Raw genomic sequence first — 22,207 nt, forward strand, 5'->3', positions numbered from 1 at the left:
GTTGGGGGAGGATTGCCAGAATGACGCAGCTCAGTTGGAAACAGGCAGGCATTAGGACTCAGCCACCTCTGGGCATTTCTGCCTGCCACTCTGCTCAGCTGCAGCATGAAGAAGCAAAAGCCATGCTTCTGCCAAAGGCAGCTGTGCTGTCCAGCTGTGGCAGGGCACAGATAGAGCTCCCCCTCCACTGGACCTCCAGGTAGCTGACTGCGGCTTGACACAGGGAGAGCCCCTGTGGGCTGGATGCAAAGGCTCCATGGGCCACAGGTTGCTGACTCCTGCCCTAGATGCAAGTCAGGTCAGGATGGAAGAGCAGATGCAGTGGAAGGGGCTTTTGTGAAGAGAATGTCAATCCAGGACTGACACAACTATACACAGGAGTGTATACATCCACTAGACAAAGGTAGCAGAGGCCTCAGCAGAACAAACCTTCCCATGGCACTTCTGCTAATAAGCCTCAATTTAGAGGGTTTTTTTAGAAATGAAAGGGTCAGGAGGATGTCTCAGGCTTGAGTCATTAGTTTCTCTGACTCTGCAGACAAATATCCATATGCAATCATGAAAACTAAAAGTAGCTTTAAAGAAAAGGTAAACACACATGCTGAGCTGATGGCATTCAGGAAATTCATTTATTTGTCAATTTAATTGACAGATAAATTGTAGTGTTTCATTGGTCTCCATCAGCTGTTCAAACTGTGATTTATTCACAGTAGCAAGATTAAACCGTGTGTTGTAGTAGCTACAAAATATTTACATTGACTTCCAGTAACTCACCGCTTATTTTCAGAGAACAGGAATGGGATGTACAGCAGGAATGGGATGCATCTTTTGGGGTACTATTAGATGGTTGATCTATTGGTCTCCTGCATTTGCTAAGAGTGAGCCAGCTTTAATAGGATTGGATAATATCCTTTAAATGCAGGCCTTTGTTTTCCATCAAATCCTGTCCTAGTATAACTGGGTCGATTCACAGTGACTTAATTGGAGTCATAACTGCTTATGCCTAATCTGACTTTAGTCCTGCCATTCTAGTGTTCTTCACCTTTGGACTGATTCCTGCTGTGCACTGACAGCCTGTTTTGTAATTCTAGCTCGTAATTTAGGAAATTCATATTTTATAGATTGTGATTTTTATGACACTTTGAACAGAGCTGTAAGGCTAGAGAAATGAAAATAAGATTGTTGTATGTAATTTTAAATTGCCAGAAGAAATGAAAGCACAATAGTTTTGCTGCCCGTTACATTTTAGTGTTAGACTTCACTGTTTAGTATGTGTCTTTTGGGGACATCCAAATGCTGATACCAGTGTTTCCTTATTCATTATAGGGAGGAGGAATTAAACTGAAAAAATGAAAAAACAAAATAGCTCCCCCCACCCACTGCAAAACCCCACCACATCTCCTCTGATAGGGTTTTACCTTCACATAAAGACTTCAGTGTCAAAGACACCTTTCAGGCTTGGCCTCAAATGTAGAAGGGCACCTAGCAAATATTATAAACAAAACTGAGTACAGCTCAAGTTGCACTCCCATTCCTCCCTCTCTCTTTTTTTAAAATGCTGAGCCCTCAGTTATAAATATCAGTTAGAAAAAATGTGCTGTAAGAGCTGGTTATTCCATATATTCTCACTTTCTTGCATCTTTCTCTGAGACTTCTGGTACTGGCAGAGGCAGGACACGGGATGAGAGAAACCTGGGTTCAGATTCACAATGGCAGTCCCTTGTTCTAGACTTTCAAATAATCATTATCTTCCAAGACTCCTGTAACTTTAAAAATATACCAAATCGTCATATAGGAATGCTCTTATATAAAGTATATGATCAAGTATTCTCCTGGTTTTTGCTCCCCTGTGCAATTGCTATATGACCAGCCTTTCCTCTTCAGAAGATACTGATTTGACCTACTGTTTGCTTTATGCTGATGATTTTTTTTCCCTTCTGTTCTGCAGTTTTTGAAGAGCCTGAAGACCCAAGTAACAGGTCATTTTTTTCTGAAATCATCTCTTCAATTTCTGATGTTAAATTCAGTCACAGCGGGAGGTATATCATGACCCGGGATTATCTCACGGTCAAAGTATGGGACCTGAACATGGAGAACAGACCCATTGAGACGTACCAGGTACTACTTTCTGAGAGGTGATTGTATACCAGACCAGGGATGCTCAACCTCTGGCCTGCAGAGCCTTGGAATATGGGTCATGGGACTCCCCATAAGTCAGGAAATTTGGTGGCAGGCGAGCAGTGGCAATTAATACCACCCCTCCCTTCTGCCAAAATCCCAAACTCAGCATGACAGGTCAGAGCCAGGCCACAACTGTCCCCCCATATGGCCAGATCAGGGCAGAGCTAAATCCTCTTTCCCCACATGGCTGGATTAGAACCAGGCTGCCCCGCTGCCTGTCCTTCTCACCACAGGGCCAAGCCATCTCTGCTCCTCCTACGTGGCTGTTTTGGGGCCGGGCCATGCCTCCTTCCTCCCGCAAGTCAGACCGTGACCCCCGCAACCATGCAAGTCTGGATCAGAGCTGGGCCATGCCCCCTCTTCCCTGCTGAGCCAGGCCAAGTCCCTTTTCCTCACATGGCTGGATAGGGGCTGGGCTGCCCCACGCAGCCCTCATCTGTGCAGCCGAATTAGGCCCCACTGCATCCAGGTACTGGATTAGGTCCACTAGCAGGATCCAGCCTGCGGAGAAACCAGGCATTACCCATCTGGCTCCACACACAAAAAGATGGACAATCACTGTACTAGACATATGTGGGAACAAAGGGGGAAACACTCAGACTGCCCCTTTTGATGGGATGTGCTTGAGTTATCACAAGGAAGAAGTTAGGGTTAAAGAGCATAAAACTTAGGAGTACAAAATAAAAACAGTGTCTAAGAATTTGCGCCTACTCTCTCTAAAGTTTTGCCTACAATTTTAAATTGGAGTACGATTGCTACATAAGCTTTATAATGACATAAAACATTGCTTTTATCCCAGTTGTAATTTTGGATGAATTGGTGAATGTGCAGGTTTACATTTGGGGTGTGTTTTGCGTAAGGGCAACGCAGGTTTTGTTAGCAGAGTTCTGATAACTGCCCTTATCCCAGACCTACTCTACCCTGTGCCAGTCTAGTGCCAAGCTCTTTGAGAGAAATCCATCTTTATACACTATTTGGGGCCCTGCACTGCCAAATCATCAGTATTTGGTGCTCAAGCTATATTTGAAATGGCACTCATTTTTTATTCACTGGAACTGGAAAATGATTGAAAACGTGTGAATGAGTGCATTTAAAAGTTCTGCCCAACTCCATTTCAGAGAACACAGCAAGTCAGTCACTATATGCATCAGTGCCTTTGGTTGTGGATGGATTAATAAGTTACACATCAGGAACTCTAGTCACATTTTTAACTCACTGGACCATGTAGCTGAAATGCAAAACTAATAAGCAGAGATCCTGGTTTTCTCTGTTTAAAAATAGCAAATTTTCAAATTAAATTCTCCCCACCCACAGCCCAGCACCCCCCCAGCCCTGCTGGTGCCCCTCACTCACAACCCACAGTCTCCTGCCCCCTCTGCCCTGCTGGAGGGGGCCCCCAGCTGCCAGGGTCAGGGCCAGGGCCCACAGCTCACAAAACTGCATGACACCCCCTGCCTCCTTCCGTTCCCCCCAGCCCCAAGCAGCCCCTTGAAGGCTGGATCTCTGCCAGCTTGCAAGAGGAAACCTGCCATTTCTCACATTTTTCTCTTTTAAATGCATATTTTTGCATTTTTTTCCATGGCGAATGGAAAACCCAGATCCCTGCTAATAAGTAGCAATTTGGTATTAAAGGCACTGTGCTAGGAAACAGGCGCCTCTTTTTGTTCCATTTTAGACTTAAGGCATTCACTAAACCTCCAGAAAGCATGGTATTGTTTCTCATCCTGCCCTTTTTTTTGCTGTCAGGTTCACGATTACCTCCGAAGCAAGCTGTGCTCTCTCTATGAGAATGACTGCATCTTTGATAAATTTGAATGTGTCTGGAATGGGTCTGACAGGTAAGAAATATCATTCTAGATTATAAGGGGGGCTTTGCTCATGGATTCCCAAACTACAGATTGTATTGTTCATTCTGCACTTAAGAAGTGCTGTAAGTTTAGAGACGACATTCTGTATTCTTTACAAAACAGAGCATTTGAATTCCTTCTTTATGTGCGAAATGGATCCCATCCTTAACCCTGGACCCTTGGTCATAATACTATTGGCTCTTCCCTTTCTTCTGCTGTGTAGTCCTTTCTCTGACATCTTGCTTGTTGGCATAGTGGTTTGGTGTAGAGCTTTAGAGGGTTTCCTTCATTTTTTTATTTATATATTATATAGTGTAAAACAAAGACTGGCCAAAACCAGAACCTCATATCCAACCATACCCAAATTTTAGGTGTTCAGGTTGGGTAATCTTGGATTAAAATCCTTGCATTTAAATATGCCAGTAAGCTTTTGGTTCTGCATCAAATCCACACATAGAAAAGAACTATTTTTTCTGGTTCTGGTTTGGATATGCCAATATGTCAGGAGACCTAAGGACAGAAGTTACACATAAACTGGTATAAGTAATCAGAAACCAGTTCAGTGTCTGTAACCAGAAATCTGTAACACAAGAGAAGTTCAGTGCATATAAAACACTTTCAAAACGGATTAAGCCAGTTTAAGATAAACCTAGATCAATATAGTATCAGACTTAACTTATTTAAGTTAAATCAGTTAATTGAACTTCTGTCCCAGATCCCCTCCAGGTTCAGGTTACCTCACAGTCCCCCAGCATCCCAGGATGCTTTGCAACTCCCCTGCAATGCCCCCCCACCTCACCTTCACAGGCTGTGAGGGCTAGCTTTGGTCCAAGCTGTCTGCTCTACCTAAACAGGGAGGCATGCTCTAGCACTCTCCAACTTTGGGCCTGAGCCACTGCAGCCATGTGGCTGCATTTCCAGAATCAAAAGTTAATGTCTGTTCACTTGTTTATTGGTTCAATCTATGCAGCTTAGCCTGACCTGTGAAGATTGAACTGATTCAGCCTTGGGCCTTTTCTGTACTTAGCCCAGGTGTTCTGTGAAATTTGGGCTCAACGTGATAACTTATTTTGGTCCAAAACTGCAAAAAGTAGTATTATGCTAGGCAGAAGAAATCATTCAAGATGAGTTGATCTCAGAGGTTTTACACAATTGTGTATCTAAATCTTGTAAGAATTCAACATCGTCAAAATATTAAGACTCAATAGGGGCTAGGTTTAAATCCAAATCCCTTATCTAATCTAGATCATGGAAGTTTCTCTGTAACTCATCAGTAGTTGGAAATAAAAGAGGCCAGTATTCAGGTTAGTTGAATCACTTGTCCCATATTATATAGTCCATATTTCACTCATTCTTATGGGGGGGGAGGAAATAACTTTCATAGAAATTTCCCTAAGAAAGAAGTAAGGAAATAAACTTGAGGAGATGCATCCCAGCCTTACCAACAAATCCAAATATTTTTTATTCAATATGGTAGAAAAGGAATGGAGTTCTCCAGAACTTCCTGATCCTGAAATTATGTGAGGTTTGAAAAGAGTAGCACTTATCAGTCTAGTTCTCACCTCATTTGAAAGCAGCAAATAGCAACATGGAAAAAACAAACACATTAAGCCCAATCATCCCAGGAGAGGCCTGCAACCTGAGAGCAAATCTCTAGCAAACCACTATAGCAATCTCTAGTGAACAATTCAATGATGTTGACTCCCCCTCGGCGCTTCCTTCTGTGGAAGGATCATGAATCTGATCTGTTGTTTCAAGGGTCCAGAAGGGAGAGCTTGCAAAGACACTCCTGCTGCTGTGTCCTGTATGTTCAGTTCATCCCTTCTTTCTGCTTACTTTGCAGCGTCATAATGACTGGCTCCTACAACAATTTCTTCAGAATGTTTGATCGCAACACGAAGCGTGATGTCACCCTAGAGGCTTCAAGGGAAAACAGCAAGCCTCGGGCCATCCTCAAGCCCCGCAAAGTGTGTGTAGGGGGCAAACGAAGAAAAGATGAAATTAGTGTGGACAGTCTGGACTTTAGTAAAAAGATCTTGCATACAGCTTGGCACCCTTCAGAAAATATCATAGCAGTGGCAGCAACAAATAACCTGTATATATTTCAGGACAAGGTTAACTAGGAGGAAAAGTTATTCTTTAGGAATCTCATGTACTGAATACTAGTAAACACAAGATTTCAAATATTTCTTTTTCTTTTTTTTCCTCCCCGTCCTTCCTGTTCATTTGTTTAATTATTCCTCTGCATATAACAACTGCGTAGAGGTGAACAAACAAATTCCAATGTCCCCAGCCTCCTCAAAACTTAAAGAGTAACAGGTTGGCAAATCCAGTAGATATCACATTTTCGTTTTACTTTTTGGAGAACTGAATTCGACCAAATGACATGGTCCTTTTGATAGCAGGCTTGGATTTCTGATGCTTTTATTATACTGAGTAATCTTTGGTGGTTCCTAGTATTGTTTTGGTTGTAGGCGTCTGCTGATTTAAAATGAAGATAAACACTATATTATGGGATTTTTAAAAAGTCAGCTAAGGTCAGAAGAAAGGGTATGATCGTGTGTGCGTTTGTGTGTGTGTGTGCGCGTGCAGGTGCATGTGTACACATGCACATTGTTTAAGTAATCCCATTTTTTTAATATCATTTTGGAGATAATTCACTTGTTTTGTGCAAAATTAGAATGTTGTTCACCTGCCAATGGCTTTTTAAATACATATAGTTTTTGAACTGACAGCAAAACCAAACAAAAGTAGAAAAGATCAGATTTGCAGTGAATGAGTTTATAGGAGGGGGGGAATAAACTAAGAACTGTATATTCTAATCAAGGCTGCTACCTTCCTTCTTCACAACCCACAGAAAGTCTTAAGGATTTGGCTCTGTAGATACTGTGGTGCCTTTTTTGGTATATGAAATACCTTTATAAATAATGCTTCCAAAATGCATTTATTGCAAACCAAAATGAATCTGGGCTTTTCTTCTACATAACTTGTATTTTACTTTAGTCATTTTGAATTGTTCTGTTTTCATGTCTTGCATGTCATAACTGTTTCTTTTCCTTTTTTTAAATTAATTTATTTATTTATTCATTCAATTTATTTTTTTTAAAGATAAAATATAAGTTGCTAATTTATGACATTCTAAGGAAAACCACCATATATAGCTGCTAGCACCTGACTGCTTCACATAGAGGTTGTCCATGGTTCTACAGTATAATAATAATAATAAAAATAATAACTCTTCCTCTTTGCATGCCAAGGCTGCCCCTTTCTATTGCAAGGATTATTCAGGTCCCTTCTTTATTTGAGGAATGATCCAATTAAAACAGAAGTTTTTATTCAGTCTGTGAACTGCTGCTGCAACAGAAGTAAAAACCAAACCACTATCATGTTAAAAATGGATACCTAACGTGCTGTTCATTCTTTCTGCTTGTGAACAGTCAGCAATAGAGCCAGCAGCTTTCATTGTTGCAGGAAAAAGTTATACAAATTTTTAAAGGCAAAATGCACTCTTTCAAGCCTCTTGTGTAAGGTGTGATTTGGATTTTCAGCATTTTCTGCTATGTCTTACCAAGTTTGATACCTTACAAGTGAAACTAACTGCCGCTTTCTCAAGGGGCACTAAATCCCACAAGGAAATTATACAAAATGCATAGCTAACTGGGGACCTTCAGTAAATTTCTCTGGGGCAAGAGGAAGCCACAGTTCAAGTACTTGGAACCAAGCTTCTAATTGTTATTTAACTATTTAATACCCTGTCCACTCTTCATGAGACTGCTCAGGGCAGGACCGGATAAGGGTTTGCCTTGTTCAAAGGAATGATTACGAGAAAAAAAGAAAAAAAAAGTATGCTGGCTTATACATTTATTACAAGTAATGGCTTTCAGGAGTAACTTTTTTTTTTTTTAAATGAAATGGTTTAAAAAAATTAGCAAGAGTAAATGAGTAATTTTTTTTAAAAATGTTCCTTTTTTGTTCCTGTAAAGAAAGCCTGCACTCTGGCATCAGAAGTAAAAGTTGTCCCAAATGTGTTTTATGTGTGGATTCACTGATTGTTCTGCTTTCTAAATGCTATGCAATATATTAAGCCTTTGCCACCAGAATTATAGAAAGGAAAGTCAACTGTGTGCCAGGCTGCTCATGCTGTTGGAAGCCCTGCCATACCTAGCAGCAAGACCAAATATATCCTGACATCTTGGTGAATCTTTGGGCAACAGAGTGCATCTGACCCTGGAATTGGAAATAGTTTCCACCTTTAGCTTACTGGTTGGAATCTACCCAACAGTAGGAACTTGATACAGGCAGTTGCATAAGGGTGGGATCTACTGCCTGGGGGGAATCTGCAACAGCTTTGAGCATGGTATGATGATCCTGATGGTGCAGATCTCTGGTTGTATCCACTGCTGAGATTGGCACCCATGTTGGGGGGTAGTATGAACTGCTTATGCTACATGAAATGTTTAACTCCACGAGTGCAGAAAGTTCACAGCAGAAAGGCAGGGGAAAAGAAGGACAGGGAAGTAAAGTGATTTGGAAGTTTGCCTAGTCCCTAGAATGAATAAGAGCCAGCACCACCCACACACTGTGGTTAGCAGTGTCAGAGGCACCACAGACCAAATGAAGGGACCAAGAGGAATCCTGCAAGTCAAAAATGATGCTTGTCAGCTGTGTAGAAAAATTCACTCAATTAATGCCTGTACCACAGCCGTTCCAAAAAACAAGACAAAGGGCAATCTTGGTGGTCAGTCAGGTTCATTTCCAGAGCTTTAAAACTTGTGAGCATCTTTTTATTAAGAATGTGTTGGTAATTTGAGCAACGTACTGGCTGGGAATAACAGCCCCAGGCAGCGGTGAAGAGCAGCTCCTGAAGGTAAGTCTAGAGGGGGGAGGATAGGGGCACAGGCAGTGTAGGAAAGGGGGGGCAGGTTGAGGTGGTGGCCATGGTGAGGAAGGGAGAGTGGGGCAGGGTTGGCAGCTGGGGCTGGTGGGGAGCTGCCCAGCCAGAGCACTGCCCAGAGCCAGATTGGGAATACACTGTCACAAGGCCTGCAGCTGATGCCATGGAGCAGGCAGGCTGGTCCTGTAGCCTTGGCAGCTGGGGGTCTGCTCTAGCAGGGTTAGGGGCATAGGCAACTGGTAGGGGGTGTACATGCCCCCTGATGGGGCCAGTGTCCCCTCTGACAGCTGACACTGATGCTGCTGGTAGGGCTGGTGCCCCCCCTGGACAGGGTCAGTGCCTTCTGCAGGTGCCCCTCCAGATTCAGGAGGTACCACTCACTCATGGCTGGGGAAGGGGAAAGAGGGTTGTGAGTCAGGAGTGAGGGATACCAGTAGGGCTGAAAGCGTGGGGGGGCTGCGTATCGGCTGTGAGGGGCATTGGAAGGGGTTGTGGGGTTGTGGGCTAGGAGTGAAGGGGACTGGCCGGGCCAGGGAGCTGTGGCTTGGGAGTGAGGGGCAAGGGCACAGGTAGAGGCAGGACACCGGCATATCTGGGTTGCTCAGCACCACAAAGCAGCTGGAGGGACAGCTGCAGCTGGACTTACACCCTGGTGAGTGAACGGGCAGGGTGAGCTCTGATTTTCTATGACGAAAAACCCAAAATCAAATGCCAACATTTATAGGTATTTAGAAATTATTTTATTATAGTAATTGAGGCACAGGTAGGCTTCCAATTTTTTTTTAATTGTAAATATATCAATAAAACATTGTGTTCAACTGGTCCCTATGTGTGTGTGTGTATATATATATATAGATATAGATATCTCTATAACTAATCTAGATATAGAGATATCTATATCTATATATAGAGAGAGAGGTGGTTTCATTTTAATTGCAGTAAAAACACAGATTTTGGTTTTTTTAATCAGATCATTTGGGATTCTTTTTAAATCAGAGAATTTGGGATTTTTAAACTAGGATCCCTGCATTATTCTTCCTCCCCAGTTGCATCAGATGGGGGGCAGTGGGGTGAGGAACAAAGGAAGAAAGTTCCGCGCACCAGCCAAGAACCCAGCAGGAGCTGCTTTAGATCCTCTCTCAAGGAGCCTACCTACATGGACAGATTCAGGTGACCTGTGGGCTGTGCTCTTCCTAGTTTGAGGAGTGCTGCCTATGGAGGGCAGCTATTCCATGGGCTTAGCCTTGCCCTCTGTTAAAAAAAACAAACAAACCTCAGTCCTAAACCAAGGTGGCACCTTAGAGGAGAGCCACCACTGACAGCTAGATTTGGTCTTTGGATCTGAAGGCCAGGTTAACAGCCATGATGGTATGAACACTAAAAAGCCAGCCATCCTCAAGAGGATATGGCAGAATACCTTGCTTTCCAGGACTCTCTGCTTGGGTCCTGCCATATGTCCAGGGTTTTTACGGATTGGCAGTATTGCATTCCTGCATCTGTTAAAACTTCTAGAAAGATCTGCATCCACACTTCCATGAGTCCACGAATCCCACGTGCCCAATTTTCAGAGGCGCAGAGCATCTTCAGCACCCAGGGACTTCCACTGTAGTTGTTCACAGGAAATTATTTAAGAACTGGCTGCACTTTACTCTCTCTGTCTCATACACAGACTTTGTAATGAACTTCTCACAGTCATAACTATTGCTCTGTTGGGCTTATCAGAACAGCTGCAGTCATGGCTCTCGGTTCAACCCCACGCTGAGAGCTGAATGGCTTTTCCAAGCAGGCTCCATGAAGAGCAAGGATCTTGGGATACACGTAGGTGAAAGCAAGGGGTAAATACAGGCACTAAGGCAGTACCACCAGACTCCAAGCGGGATAGGCAGTGTCTGTGATGCATAGCCTAGAAGCCCTTTCTGCAGACGGCACATCTGTACACACTCTACAATGCCAGGAGCAGACTAATTCATTTCTGCTGTGCCTTTTTTTATTATTGCAGCAAACATGTCTCTGGGCACTATTTCCTAGTCATTTATACAAGCTAGCATCTAGGCAACAACTACTCTCCTGATCCTTACAGCTGCAAAGTGCCAGCGACTCTGATATTATAACTGCAATGAGGGTTGCTAGTCCTCAGCAGCTTCCACAATAAACTCTGCACTGTCAAGTGAAGGATTTGCATGGTGTATTATCTTATTTATCCTTTCATTGCTCATGTGTGAAAAAACATCCAGCTTCAGTTCTGAATGTTTTCCATCAGCAGAAAAGAGCTAGAGAGCTGTTGAAGAGATGTATTAAGGGATGGCAGCCAAGCTGTTATAGCAGTGTTAGTTAATGCAGTGTGCAAGACACTTACTTGCCTGATGCATTGTGGTCTGACTCTGGGAATACCACACAGCATGCACACATGCCGACAGCTTACAATCAATACTGTGCTCACTGATGCAAGAAGCGACATCATCACATCTTAGACATTACCCCTACAGCCCAGCTTTGGCACTAAATATTTCCAATAACAAGGCTACGTGAAGTGACAAGGGCTATTATTCTTAACCTGCAGTCTACCCTCTCTGAAAAACAGCTGCCAAAAACATCCACTGGATTTTACTGGGGGAGGGAGTTAGGGAGACTATTCAGATGGTCGTAATCCCACTTCATAAGTCAAGCACTTTGCTAATATAGCAAGATAGGAAGAGAAGAGATTGGCATTTCCATTTGCTCTGATTTCTGTGTATCATGAGCCAAAGCACACTGGTTGACACTTGGTGAAAAGGGTTTGTAAATCTTAAGGGATGAACTTGGATTCAGTTATATCAGGGACACTCATTCTAATAAATAAGTCCAGTTCTCCCAGTTTGAGCCTCATCTTCAGCTGAGTGATCAAGTATCATATTTCATGAAGGCCGTACCCAGCATTAGAAGCTCAGCACAGACGACATGTATATTGTGAGTGTATAGACTTGTTGTTTCTACAATACGTTTGCTATGGGTTGTGATCACAGACACTTTTGAAGTATAAAGCGACTCTAGAGTGATAGTTTAAACTTATACACATGGCTTTACCAGGGATAAAGGCACAATAACACTGAGATACCTGGGTGCTTGGGCCCCGTCAGGAGCCACAAATAAGGCAATTCTTTCCCCACTATCTCCCATTCCAACACTGGGTCCTACAGATGTGGTACACAAAGAAACACCTGATTTGTGGATTCTGATATGGCTTAAGTATATGTTAGTTTGGTACTGCTGGGACTCAGGCAATTCTTGGTATGCCAAAGAGACCTTACCAGCTAAAAGAGAAATCTTTTGTCAGGAGCGAATGTGCTGACATTGTAGGCATTTTTAGGACTAGGTGGTAGCTTACTGGGGTTCCTGCGAATCTAAATTTTGTCACTGAGTGACTACAGGGGCAGGCTGTAAGAACTTAAGTCCTTTTGTGGATCTGGCCTTTCATCTATTTGTAAAGCAGGGATCTTAATAGTTGCCTACTTCTGTAAATGATTGCAGGAGTTGCTGATATTTCAGTGCCTGGAGCTAGATACCTAACAAGCTTTACAGATCTGACCTTTAAATCCTCGGAGGAAAAACAGTGAGTATTACTACTTTAATGAAGGGGGGGGGGGGCGTTAATCATTTGAGTGGTTTCTTATGCAATAAAACACAAAAGACAGCCTTATGTATGTAGCCCTAATACACAGATTAATAAGTGCAAACCAGGTAAGTTTAAGTGAAATTAGATGATTTAGTGATGAAATAGGAATCTAATTGTTCTGATGTCATAACTTAGGATACAGTATGGATGTTGCCATCCCAATAAAAGCTACTGAAATTAGCATTGCTCAATTGAGAATACTAAGAAATAGACAAGTTACAGATTTCCTTCTCTCTTGCTAATACACAACTTGATCGACTCTGCTTGATTAATACAATAAACCAGTGCCCAGATAGACAGTGCCTGGTCTGTCCACAGACCGTGATCCAGCTGGTGGTCCTGAGCTGGTGCCCAGGGTCAACATGGCAGACCCCCAACCTGGCCCTGTGGAAGGGACGGGTGGAAAGAGGCATGACACAGCCCCAGTCTAGCCCCATGGAGGGGGTGGGAGAAGGTGGAGGCATGCCCAGGCTCCTGTCTGCCACAAGGCTTGAGGTTTGGGATTTTGGCAGAGGGGGAAGGTGGCTGTAGTAATTACCATTGCTCCCCTGCCGCCATATTTCCCCACCCATGGGGAGCCCCATGGGCCAGATGCCTTGACTCTGTGGGCTGCATCTGGCCAACAGGCCAAAGACTGAACACCCCTGTGATAAACCGAACCCAATGCCTGGACACTTCATAAATGGAGCCAGATACTGTGAAAGAACTGCAGAACTCATGATCCTTCTAAGCAATGAAAGGATCCTATTTACCCCAGCTTTTAAAAATCCTATTGATTGTTTTGAAAACACAAACAGGTCATGGATTAAACAATATCCAATTCATATATTGAAAAGTTGGATGATTATTGGTGTTTACAGGAAGGTCCAGACCCCACTGTTTATGGCATTTCTTTCAAAAAAGCGAATGGAAACGTCACCCAACGCTCAATGTGCAGCTAATTCACTATCACAACTGTAAAAGCCTGCAGGACATCTAGAAACAGAAATAGTCATCTCTATTTTTTTTCTACGTGGAGGCAGTCAGATACTGCAGTGATGGGAGTGATTAAAATATGCATGCCTAGAAAACTGTACAGGTATGAATGAAGAAATGAGTGTGCACAATTGCATGCCCAAAAGTGCATCTGAAATTATGGGCATCACAAGCTATGCGTGTTTAATCCTGAAAAAAAAATCTGATCCTAGCCATATACACAGAATACACTTACTCCTAGTTGTTAACTGCAGACTAGACAAACATTTGTCTGGGATGGTTTAGACAGAGATAATCCTCCCTAGAGCAAAAGCAGGGGATTGAATTAAATGATTTCTTGAGGTCCCACCCAGCCCTAATTTCTGCAATTTTTTTTTATTCGGAAGACAAAAAAAAATCACCAGTTCCAAACTCAGTGATGCAAAGATCCACTATATACTGGTAGGACAGAAAGGGATACAGTACCAGAACAACTATGAGAAAGTAAGCCAGCTAGGTACTGCATCTGCCTGTCTCAGATTCACTACTTTTCTCTTTAACTGTCACTGAGGGACACCCATATACTGCAAAGGAGTGGAAAGATGAAAAGCAGGGAGACAAAAAGAGATTCTTGTTCACAATATATCACATACATTAAATAATTCACTCCCTTCCCAAAAATAACTCTTTCATTATTCACTAAAACATGAAAACAAACTGTTGATACTTAAGCAGACCACTTGTTCTAGAAGATTACTTTAAAAACAGAGGCTCCAAATTAGATGTTGCACGGCATGGATTATGTTGTCAGAATGTTATTCAAGCAGACACATATTTACCTTCGTATCAGCTGAATGACTATAACCTACTGATCAATACATGCAAAATTCTGACAGTGGATTTAGAGGTCTCAGTATTTTGTCAAGGTACAAAGCATTTCTTAGCTATGTGCATTCTGGTGAATGGATTCTTCCAACATGAGCCACTTTTTGTTGTTTCAGCTAATTAACTGCACATGCATGCGTGTGCACACACAGTACTAGAGCTGGTAATGCCTTCCAACTTCATGTCATCCATGACTTTCATCAGTACATATCTGGTTCTCACTTAAAGGCTGTTAGTAAAAGTATTAGAAGAGACGGCAGCTATGAAAGTATTAAAGAGGATGGTCCTAAGACTAATCCACAAGGACCACTGCAAGTACCAGTTCTCCTGACTAATAACTCCCCTTTCACTGTAATGTATTATATAGTCACCCATTTAGCCAATGCTCTACCCACCTTAAGATTATAGCATTAACCCCATTTTCTCTGCCTTAGAAAAAACGTTGTGAGAGACACCGTATCAAATGCTTCGCTTAAATCTGGATAGACAAGGGTAATGCATTGGACCTAATACAAGAAGTCATTTATATTGTTTTTCTACAACATGCTCATCTAGGCGATCCTTGTTATTCACTAACACTAAATCTAAAATAGCATTATCTCTCATTTGTTCAGTAACCATTTGACAGAGTAATCTATTGTTTATTTCATCTGAGAACATCTGTGTCCTACCATTATTGGAAACCAAATGCAACCAATCTGTAGCTGGGAAAGTAAAATGCACCATAATCATAAAAAGATTGCCATCCAAATCCAAGTCTCAACCCTGAGAGCACTGGCCGGGAAGAGTCTGTAGCAGACCCTGAGAACAATGCTTTTGAAGCATTTTTCACCATCTCTTGCCAATGATTTTCACTCAAGCAGATTATGATTTGTCCATGATCATTTCTTTTCCAAGGGCTGCTTCACTGATACATGATGTTACCCCACCACCTTCTCCACTGTTTTTATTACCCTAAACAACGTATACAATTTAATACCCATATTTCAGCCAAGACCACTGTTCTACTCTGTTTGTTATTGCCCATTTTCTGCACCACATTAGCAGTTCTGTTTCCTCCATTTTACTGTCCAGGCTATGTGCAATCAAGCAACAGGGAAATCAATTTTGACAAAAAGCAAATTTCACAGCAACTTAAGAGCATATTAGTAAGAAATTACACATGACTATTTATGCTGTAACTTCTTACGCACACTTTCCTCAAGAAAATGAAAAGATAATAGGAGATTTTCTGACCAATCACAACCAACCAATGTAGCAATCATCAAATGCTCACAGGTAACTGAGTCCAACCAACCCCTGAAAATTACAGTATTGAACAGTTTTGGATAATTATCACATTCTAGTAAAAAGAAGGCTAACCCATCCATTAATTATTTAGCATGAATTACCACCTCAAATTTACACACTTGTTAATTCACTCCAAAGTATACACAACTATTTAATAAGGAAGGCTAAGACCAGTATGTCATCATGAAGGCATGATTAACTCAATGCACAATTCAGCTCAGTACTGCAATGTCCCTCTCTGGAAACCAGTATGAGAGAGGTCACTAATGTATTATCCCAATGGGCAGAGAGGCGAGGGGAAGGATTTCTAAGGGATTATTGGGGTGAACAAGAAGAAAACAAATGGACATGGTATCATTTTTTGCTGCTTATTACAAAATAATAATAGAAGCAGAGTGCTTTATCCTAAGAATATTTGTTTGAGGACAGATGAAAGCTTTTTCCACACAAGGAACAGTCACAAAACTAATGGTGTGATGGTTGCTAGGGTCATCTGACATTATTTCCCTAAGGCAGTGGTAGGTAATGGTTGAGAAATGTCCCATAAAAACCGTGAAATGTACAAATTGCACTGATTTAAACAAGTTGAACAGCAATTGAGCTAGCCAGCCAACATCTGGTGTAGGCTCATGGTAGTGAGGAGGCCTTAGGGCAGTGATCTTTTTCTTTCAAGTACTAGTCAATCAATCACAACTATTTATTTTAAATTATTTCCTCCCATTCCTGGATCCCTTTCCCCCATCTAAATGACAAGCTATTGTTTGCTTACTAGTACTTTCAAAAGACAGAAGTCATCACTCTTCACAAAAGGTCTGCATTTTAGCAGATTCTGGAGTTTCTTCCCAAAGGAGAAAAGGCAAGTCCCCTTGGGCATGCAGCACAACAGTGTTATTTGGTGAACTGCTACATGATCTGTATGGAAACACACATTTTGCTTCAAGCACTGTATGCGTGTCAAGTATCTGTCTTGATACACTTTTCATAATTATGAACATTTGAATTAAGCAATTCATTTTTGATCATAAGTGCTTCTGTCCAAACGTTTGTTTCTTTGTTCCCACAAAACATTTCTTCCTATTGACTACAATTATTACTCTTGTAATAAGTGATCTAAAGCAAGAAAAGGAGAAAGTGCAATGAAAGAAGTTTTAAAACCATCACAGGCATGTCTGGACAAGCATAAACGTACAGTTTGTGGCACTGCAGACCCATCTTCAGTGTTGCAAACTGCATGCAGCACACATGCAGGTATTCACCAGGCTGCTAGTTTGCAGCGCAGCAGGGTTTTTTGACATTGGAAGATTTCAATGTCAGAAAATCTGCAGCGGAAAAAAGGGCAGTGCATGTGGCGGCAGCATGCACTGCCCAAAACTGAAGCCTGGCCAGCCAGATCCACACTCCAGCTGATGACCAGGCTCCATGTGCCTGAATTACTGCCGCTGGAGCCCCAGGACCCCAGGTAAGGCTGCTGGGTCCAGCCCAGGTTCTGGCCCCAGCCCCCTCTACCCCACCCAGGACAACTTGCCACATGCAGGGGCATTCTCCAGGTGTATGCTCATCTGGACATGCCATACAATGTCTGAGTACTAAAACTGAAGAGCAAATGAAGAGCTTTTGGCTTGGCTTTGCTTATTGCCATCCAGCTCTACTTGTACGCAAGGTGCTTTTCAGTTGAAAACTGTACTGGTCTCCATACTAGGGATCAACACAGTAGGCACATTCCCACAAGCATGCATGTGTGGCTCATGGTGCCGCAAAGTAGTTTAAGGAACAGTAAACCGCATGCAGCACACATGTACTGGTTTGCCACACCACTAATTAGCAGCGCAGCAGTGGGTTTTTTTGACACTGGGATCTCCCAGTGTCGGAAAAAAATGCTGCTAAAAAATTATGTGGTGCACATGGCAGCAGCATGCACTGCCAGAAACTGGAGCCGGGCCAGCTAGAGCCATGCAGGGCCCCCGGGGCTCCAAGACAGACCGTTGGAGCCAGCATAGGTGCTGGGCTCAGCCTCCCCTACTCCTTCTGGATCACTTTGCCACTAGCCGGTGTGCATACGCAGGAGTGTGCCCAGGGACAAACAGCCGCACAAACATGTGCCACTGCTGTTTGTCCCAGGGGAAACGCACGCCACTACACATGTGCACTTGTGGGGAAAAACTAGAAGCTGCACCAGAAATCATGTGCTACACATAGCCCGAGACTTGGTCATCAACAAAATGTGGCATGTTCTGTGCTGCATGATACACTAGGCAAACTAAAAATAGCAACTGCTTGTGAACAGGCAGACAGCCATTAAAAATGGCCAGTGCCTCACTGCAAGATCCTCAGAGCTGATGCTGATGGTACTGGCTCTTGTAGCATTACTATGTTCCTCAAAGAAATGACAACACTGCCTATTAACCACCACAGGATAAGGTAGGGCTACGGAGGAAGCATTGCATGATATACTCAAGTGTTCTCTGTCCACGCTATTAATCATCAGCACAGCAGAGTCTCAACATAACACAGCTGAGGGTTAGGCAGCTTCAAAGCCCCTCTGAATGACAGAAATACACAACACAATGTGCATGGAGACGCATGTGTTTGTTTTAATAGGGTAAGCTCTCAGGCTGCACTTACAGGATGACTGACCTGGCTGAAAAATGAACTGATAATGAATGAACCCCACAAAATTAAAGACACGTTAATTGTAAGTACTCCCCAAGAGCGCCAATCATTTCAAACAGCTAGTCAGTAGTAGCCTAAGGATGCGACTGAATCAGAGAGAACTTCAAAGCACATGACCCTGCTTACTGTGGCACCCCCTCTACCCTCATTAGATGCTTCTCTTCTTTGATCAACACAAAGTGACAAAACTTTGCTTTGCTTATTACACTAATGAATATTCTAATTTCAGCCATCCAGTATTTGTGGATTAGAAAGCTCGTGTTTTAATAAAACTCAGAACTACATAATAAAATATCACAAACTACAGATGCACCCACATGAGACTACAGCAGACAGACACACAGTTGCCAATATTGCTCAAGGGATAAAGTAGCTGATTAAATTACAGTGGTGTTTGAGTTTTCAGTTACACGTCCAAAAAATATGCATATTTATTTCAAACATATAAAGAATGCAGATAATTAAGAGACTTAGTTAGGCATTAATTTACACTAGGATGTGTAAGTCACAGTGTAAAAGCAACAGGAACAAGAAGAGATACAACAATGGTGCTGAAAGAAAGTGCAATAAAGTAGTTTGAACTTGATTTTTTTTTAAATGGAATAATTTTATTGTCTCTGATTTATCCAATGCAATTCATTAGAGTTGCATGGATGTAGCCAGGAGCAGTCTGTGGCAAACATACTACTGAAAATGATTAATAGATACATGGATTTTAAAGGCCAGTTCAGGCCACTGGGTCATCTAGTCTGACCTGTACAACATCAACCATGGCATTTCATCCAATCTCCAGTACGCTGAGTTTAAAAAGTTGTGTTTACCTAGCTACATCTTCCAGAAAGCCAGATAAATGGAAAGTCTGCCACTCCCTAACTACAAATCTGGATAAGCATGTGCCCGTTAATAACAGGTGAAATTCTACAAGAGGGTAAGTAAAGCAAGTATTTTTCTACATCCAAGAAAGAACACTGCTTCTCTCTCCTCACCACACTGCACTGCATTTGAGAGCATTACAAGGCTGTTACCTTCCTTTCCAGAGCCAAGTATCCGGTACTGAGGAAGGTGGAAACCTGGACTACATGGACCAATTGTCTGGCAACCCTTTTGTTTGAATATTTTTATTTCCATTTGTTACGTTCTAGTTATGTGTTTTGAAGTCAAGTAACTTACTTGACTACAAAACACATAGCTAGGACATAAATGCAAATAAAAATACATATAGTACTACTACATTAATTCTCTTTGCAGGCAATCTTGGATCTTACAGTAATGAAACCAAGGCAGCCCCTTTGCCCTCCCCATATGTTTATACACCACACAAATATTGTTAACCATCAAGGGTGACATTTTCAGAAGCATTCTTCATGAACCTGAGACTGCTCCCATTGGATCTGATGGGACTTCAACAGAGTGAAAAAAACAATCAAACAAACAAATAAAAGAAGAGACCAGGCCAGAGCACCTTTGAGAAATTCATTCACAACTATTTGTACACACATACATAAGGAAACAAAGGAACCAAAGACCCACTCTGTGCACCGCATTCTTTCCCTCCACAAACTCGGCTTCCTATGACAGCTTCTACAACTGCCTCCTTACAACAACTTTCTTTTTCTGCTACTCTCTTAATTCTACTCCCCCTCACCACTGTCCATGACTAACCAGCATCCTGCTCTTTGGTGGCATATACCTACCACTCCTTTATGACCTCTTGCCATAGTTGAAGCTGCTTATATGGATTTACCCATCAGGTTTCTACGTGTAGTTTCCATTCTACCTCTCACACAGCAACAACAAAAAGAAGTATCATCCACAAAAATCCGTGCAACTTATCTTTTTCCAGGACCATCATAGCTACAACAGCACCCCAATGCTACCCAACAATGATTGTCATGACTCTTTTTTTTCTCCTTAAACTCTCACGCTCAGGTTTTCCAGAAATGTTGCCAGGGATATCAGAGGCCTATTAATGTATAGCAGCCAAAATAATCTTCTCAACTGCAGAACCATCAATGGTATCCAGCAAGTGTCAGATCTGGCTTAGATATTTTGTGTCTGGCTAAGATGGAGTCATCAAGACAATCACATTACAGTTACAGAAAGATCTGAGAGCAAAAGAGATTAACCTTTAGTTGTCTTCCCACCCCAGGAGCTTGATGACAGACCATGGAGCTAATCTGACCTCCACACTGGAGCACCAAACAGCAAAACCCTGGACTACTGCATACAGGAGCAAACTTCTCCAGTGGCCATACACTGGATATGATTGCAGGAGCTTTCAGACTATGCCGACTTTATCACCTTCTAGAGAGTGAAGGATGAGGAAGCAAGGACCGAGCTTGCTAACAGCAAATCTGTCCTAACAGCAACATTGCTGGCCACTTAGAGCAGTGGTTCTTCATCCTTTTTGGACTTGAGGCACCCGTTATTGGACTCAAGACGCCCCTCACTGAACTCCAGGCACCCATCCATAACTTTTGTGTACTGTTGGCACTGGATTTGTGACCCAAACACCTTGTTCTGAGCGCACCCAAAGCCCACAGACTGACCATGACCTATCCATTTGATAATAGGTGAATTTCATTGATACACAGTGATAGCAGATAAAAATAATGCAAACAATTCTATATCTACCAGCCCTAGGGCTGTCAACAGAGAGGAGGTACGTCTGGCCAGTACCCGAGTTTCACTCTGAGGTTCTCTCTTGAATGTGGGGTGGGCAAAACAGGTTGGTGGTGTGCCCTCTGTTCATGGTGGCCTCAGGTTCCCCTCTTGGGGACCCTTTCCTGCTCTGAAATCCCTCCTTTTGTATTCTTTTCCTCTTCTGATGACTCTTTCAGCTCAGGCATTGCTGATTGGTCTCTCTGCGGTCATCATACTGTGCACATATGCTGTCCTATCAGCATATTCCTTTGTTTCTCAAGCCCATCACATGCACACATCCTAATTTGGTTCTTTATGGTTTCTCCTAATTTGGTCCATCTACCAAAGCCAGAAATCCCAAGGGCTCTGAAGCTGGACACTGTGACCTGGTGCCCCCTTATCTCATGCTATGGAAAAGTATGGTACATCTCTTCAATTTCCCAGCCTGTGCATCTGCTTGCTGCTTGCCTGTGTCAGACACAGTGGGCCTTGAAGCCCAAACGGACTTCTTAGAAATGGTCCTTGCTGTTGCCCAGGACCATTTTTTCTAATGCATATCTACTTTACCTACAAGCCAATTCCCAAAAGCAAATCTCTAAATATCCTTTTCTAGCCATCTCCACCCAGTTTCAAAAACGAAGTTATGTATTACAGGAAGTGCTTACTATCTTGCAGAGGGCCTAGGCAGTGGGGATGGGGGATTTGCTAATCAAGCTCGAGCCTGCCCTTTTTTCTGCTTATTTCTTCACACATGGCCACACCCTTCAAAAATGTGGTGGCACCCCTGGGTGCCAGGCTGAGAATCATTCACTTAGAGCACCTTCCACTAAAGGAGTGGTTTTCAACCCTTTTTCATTCCTGGACCCCAAAAACATTTTGAATGGAGGCACAAACCCCTTTGGAAAGCTATTGTGTGTATAGCGAACATAAGTGGATAATTAGTGACACACTATTGTCTTAAAAATAAAAATAATATCAACAACAATACAATTTTGTAAACTCATCATTTTGCTGTCAGTTCTAATGAGACAGTTGAACTTGCTTCTTGGCAGAAAGCACATGAAAGTTTGGTAGACAGGTGACAGTTTCAGTCTTAGATCTTCAACCTCCAGTTTGTTTTGGGATTTCATGTTTATTGATACTAAGGCTGAAAACCCACTTCCACATAATTATGTGGTGATGAAGAGCATC

The 22,207-nt window shown here is 42.5% G+C and overlaps 1 protein-coding gene and 1 long non-coding RNA gene across 3 annotated transcripts in view; one reads left to right on the plus strand and one right to left on the minus strand.

Moving 5' to 3' along the window:
- Positions 1 to 7,928, plus strand: part of PPP2R2B (protein phosphatase 2 regulatory subunit Bbeta) — a 257,471-nt gene extending 249,543 nt beyond the window's left edge. For both annotated transcript variants that reach the window (XM_019534985.1, XM_019534987.1), the window contains 3 exons: positions 1,949 to 2,118; positions 3,928 to 4,019; positions 5,872 to 7,928. In XM_019534985.1, coding sequence (XP_019390530.1) covers positions 1,949 to 2,118; positions 3,928 to 4,019; positions 5,872 to 6,151 — 542 coding nt within the window. In that variant the 3' untranslated portion in view covers positions 6,152 to 7,928. The remainder of the gene's footprint in view (positions 1 to 1,948; positions 2,119 to 3,927; positions 4,020 to 5,871) is intronic.
- The window catches only part of LOC109310037, a 135,565-nt gene that overhangs the window by 77,936 nt on the left and 35,422 nt on the right, over positions 1 to 22,207 (minus strand). The gene's annotated exons all lie outside the window — the stretch shown is intronic.

This window comes from Crocodylus porosus, unplaced genomic scaffold (genome assembly GCF_001723895.1).
Source record: "Crocodylus porosus isolate Cpor-Errol unplaced genomic scaffold, CroPor_comp1, whole genome shotgun sequence".
Lineage (NCBI taxonomy): Eukaryota > Metazoa > Chordata > Crocodylia > Crocodylidae > Crocodylus > Crocodylus porosus.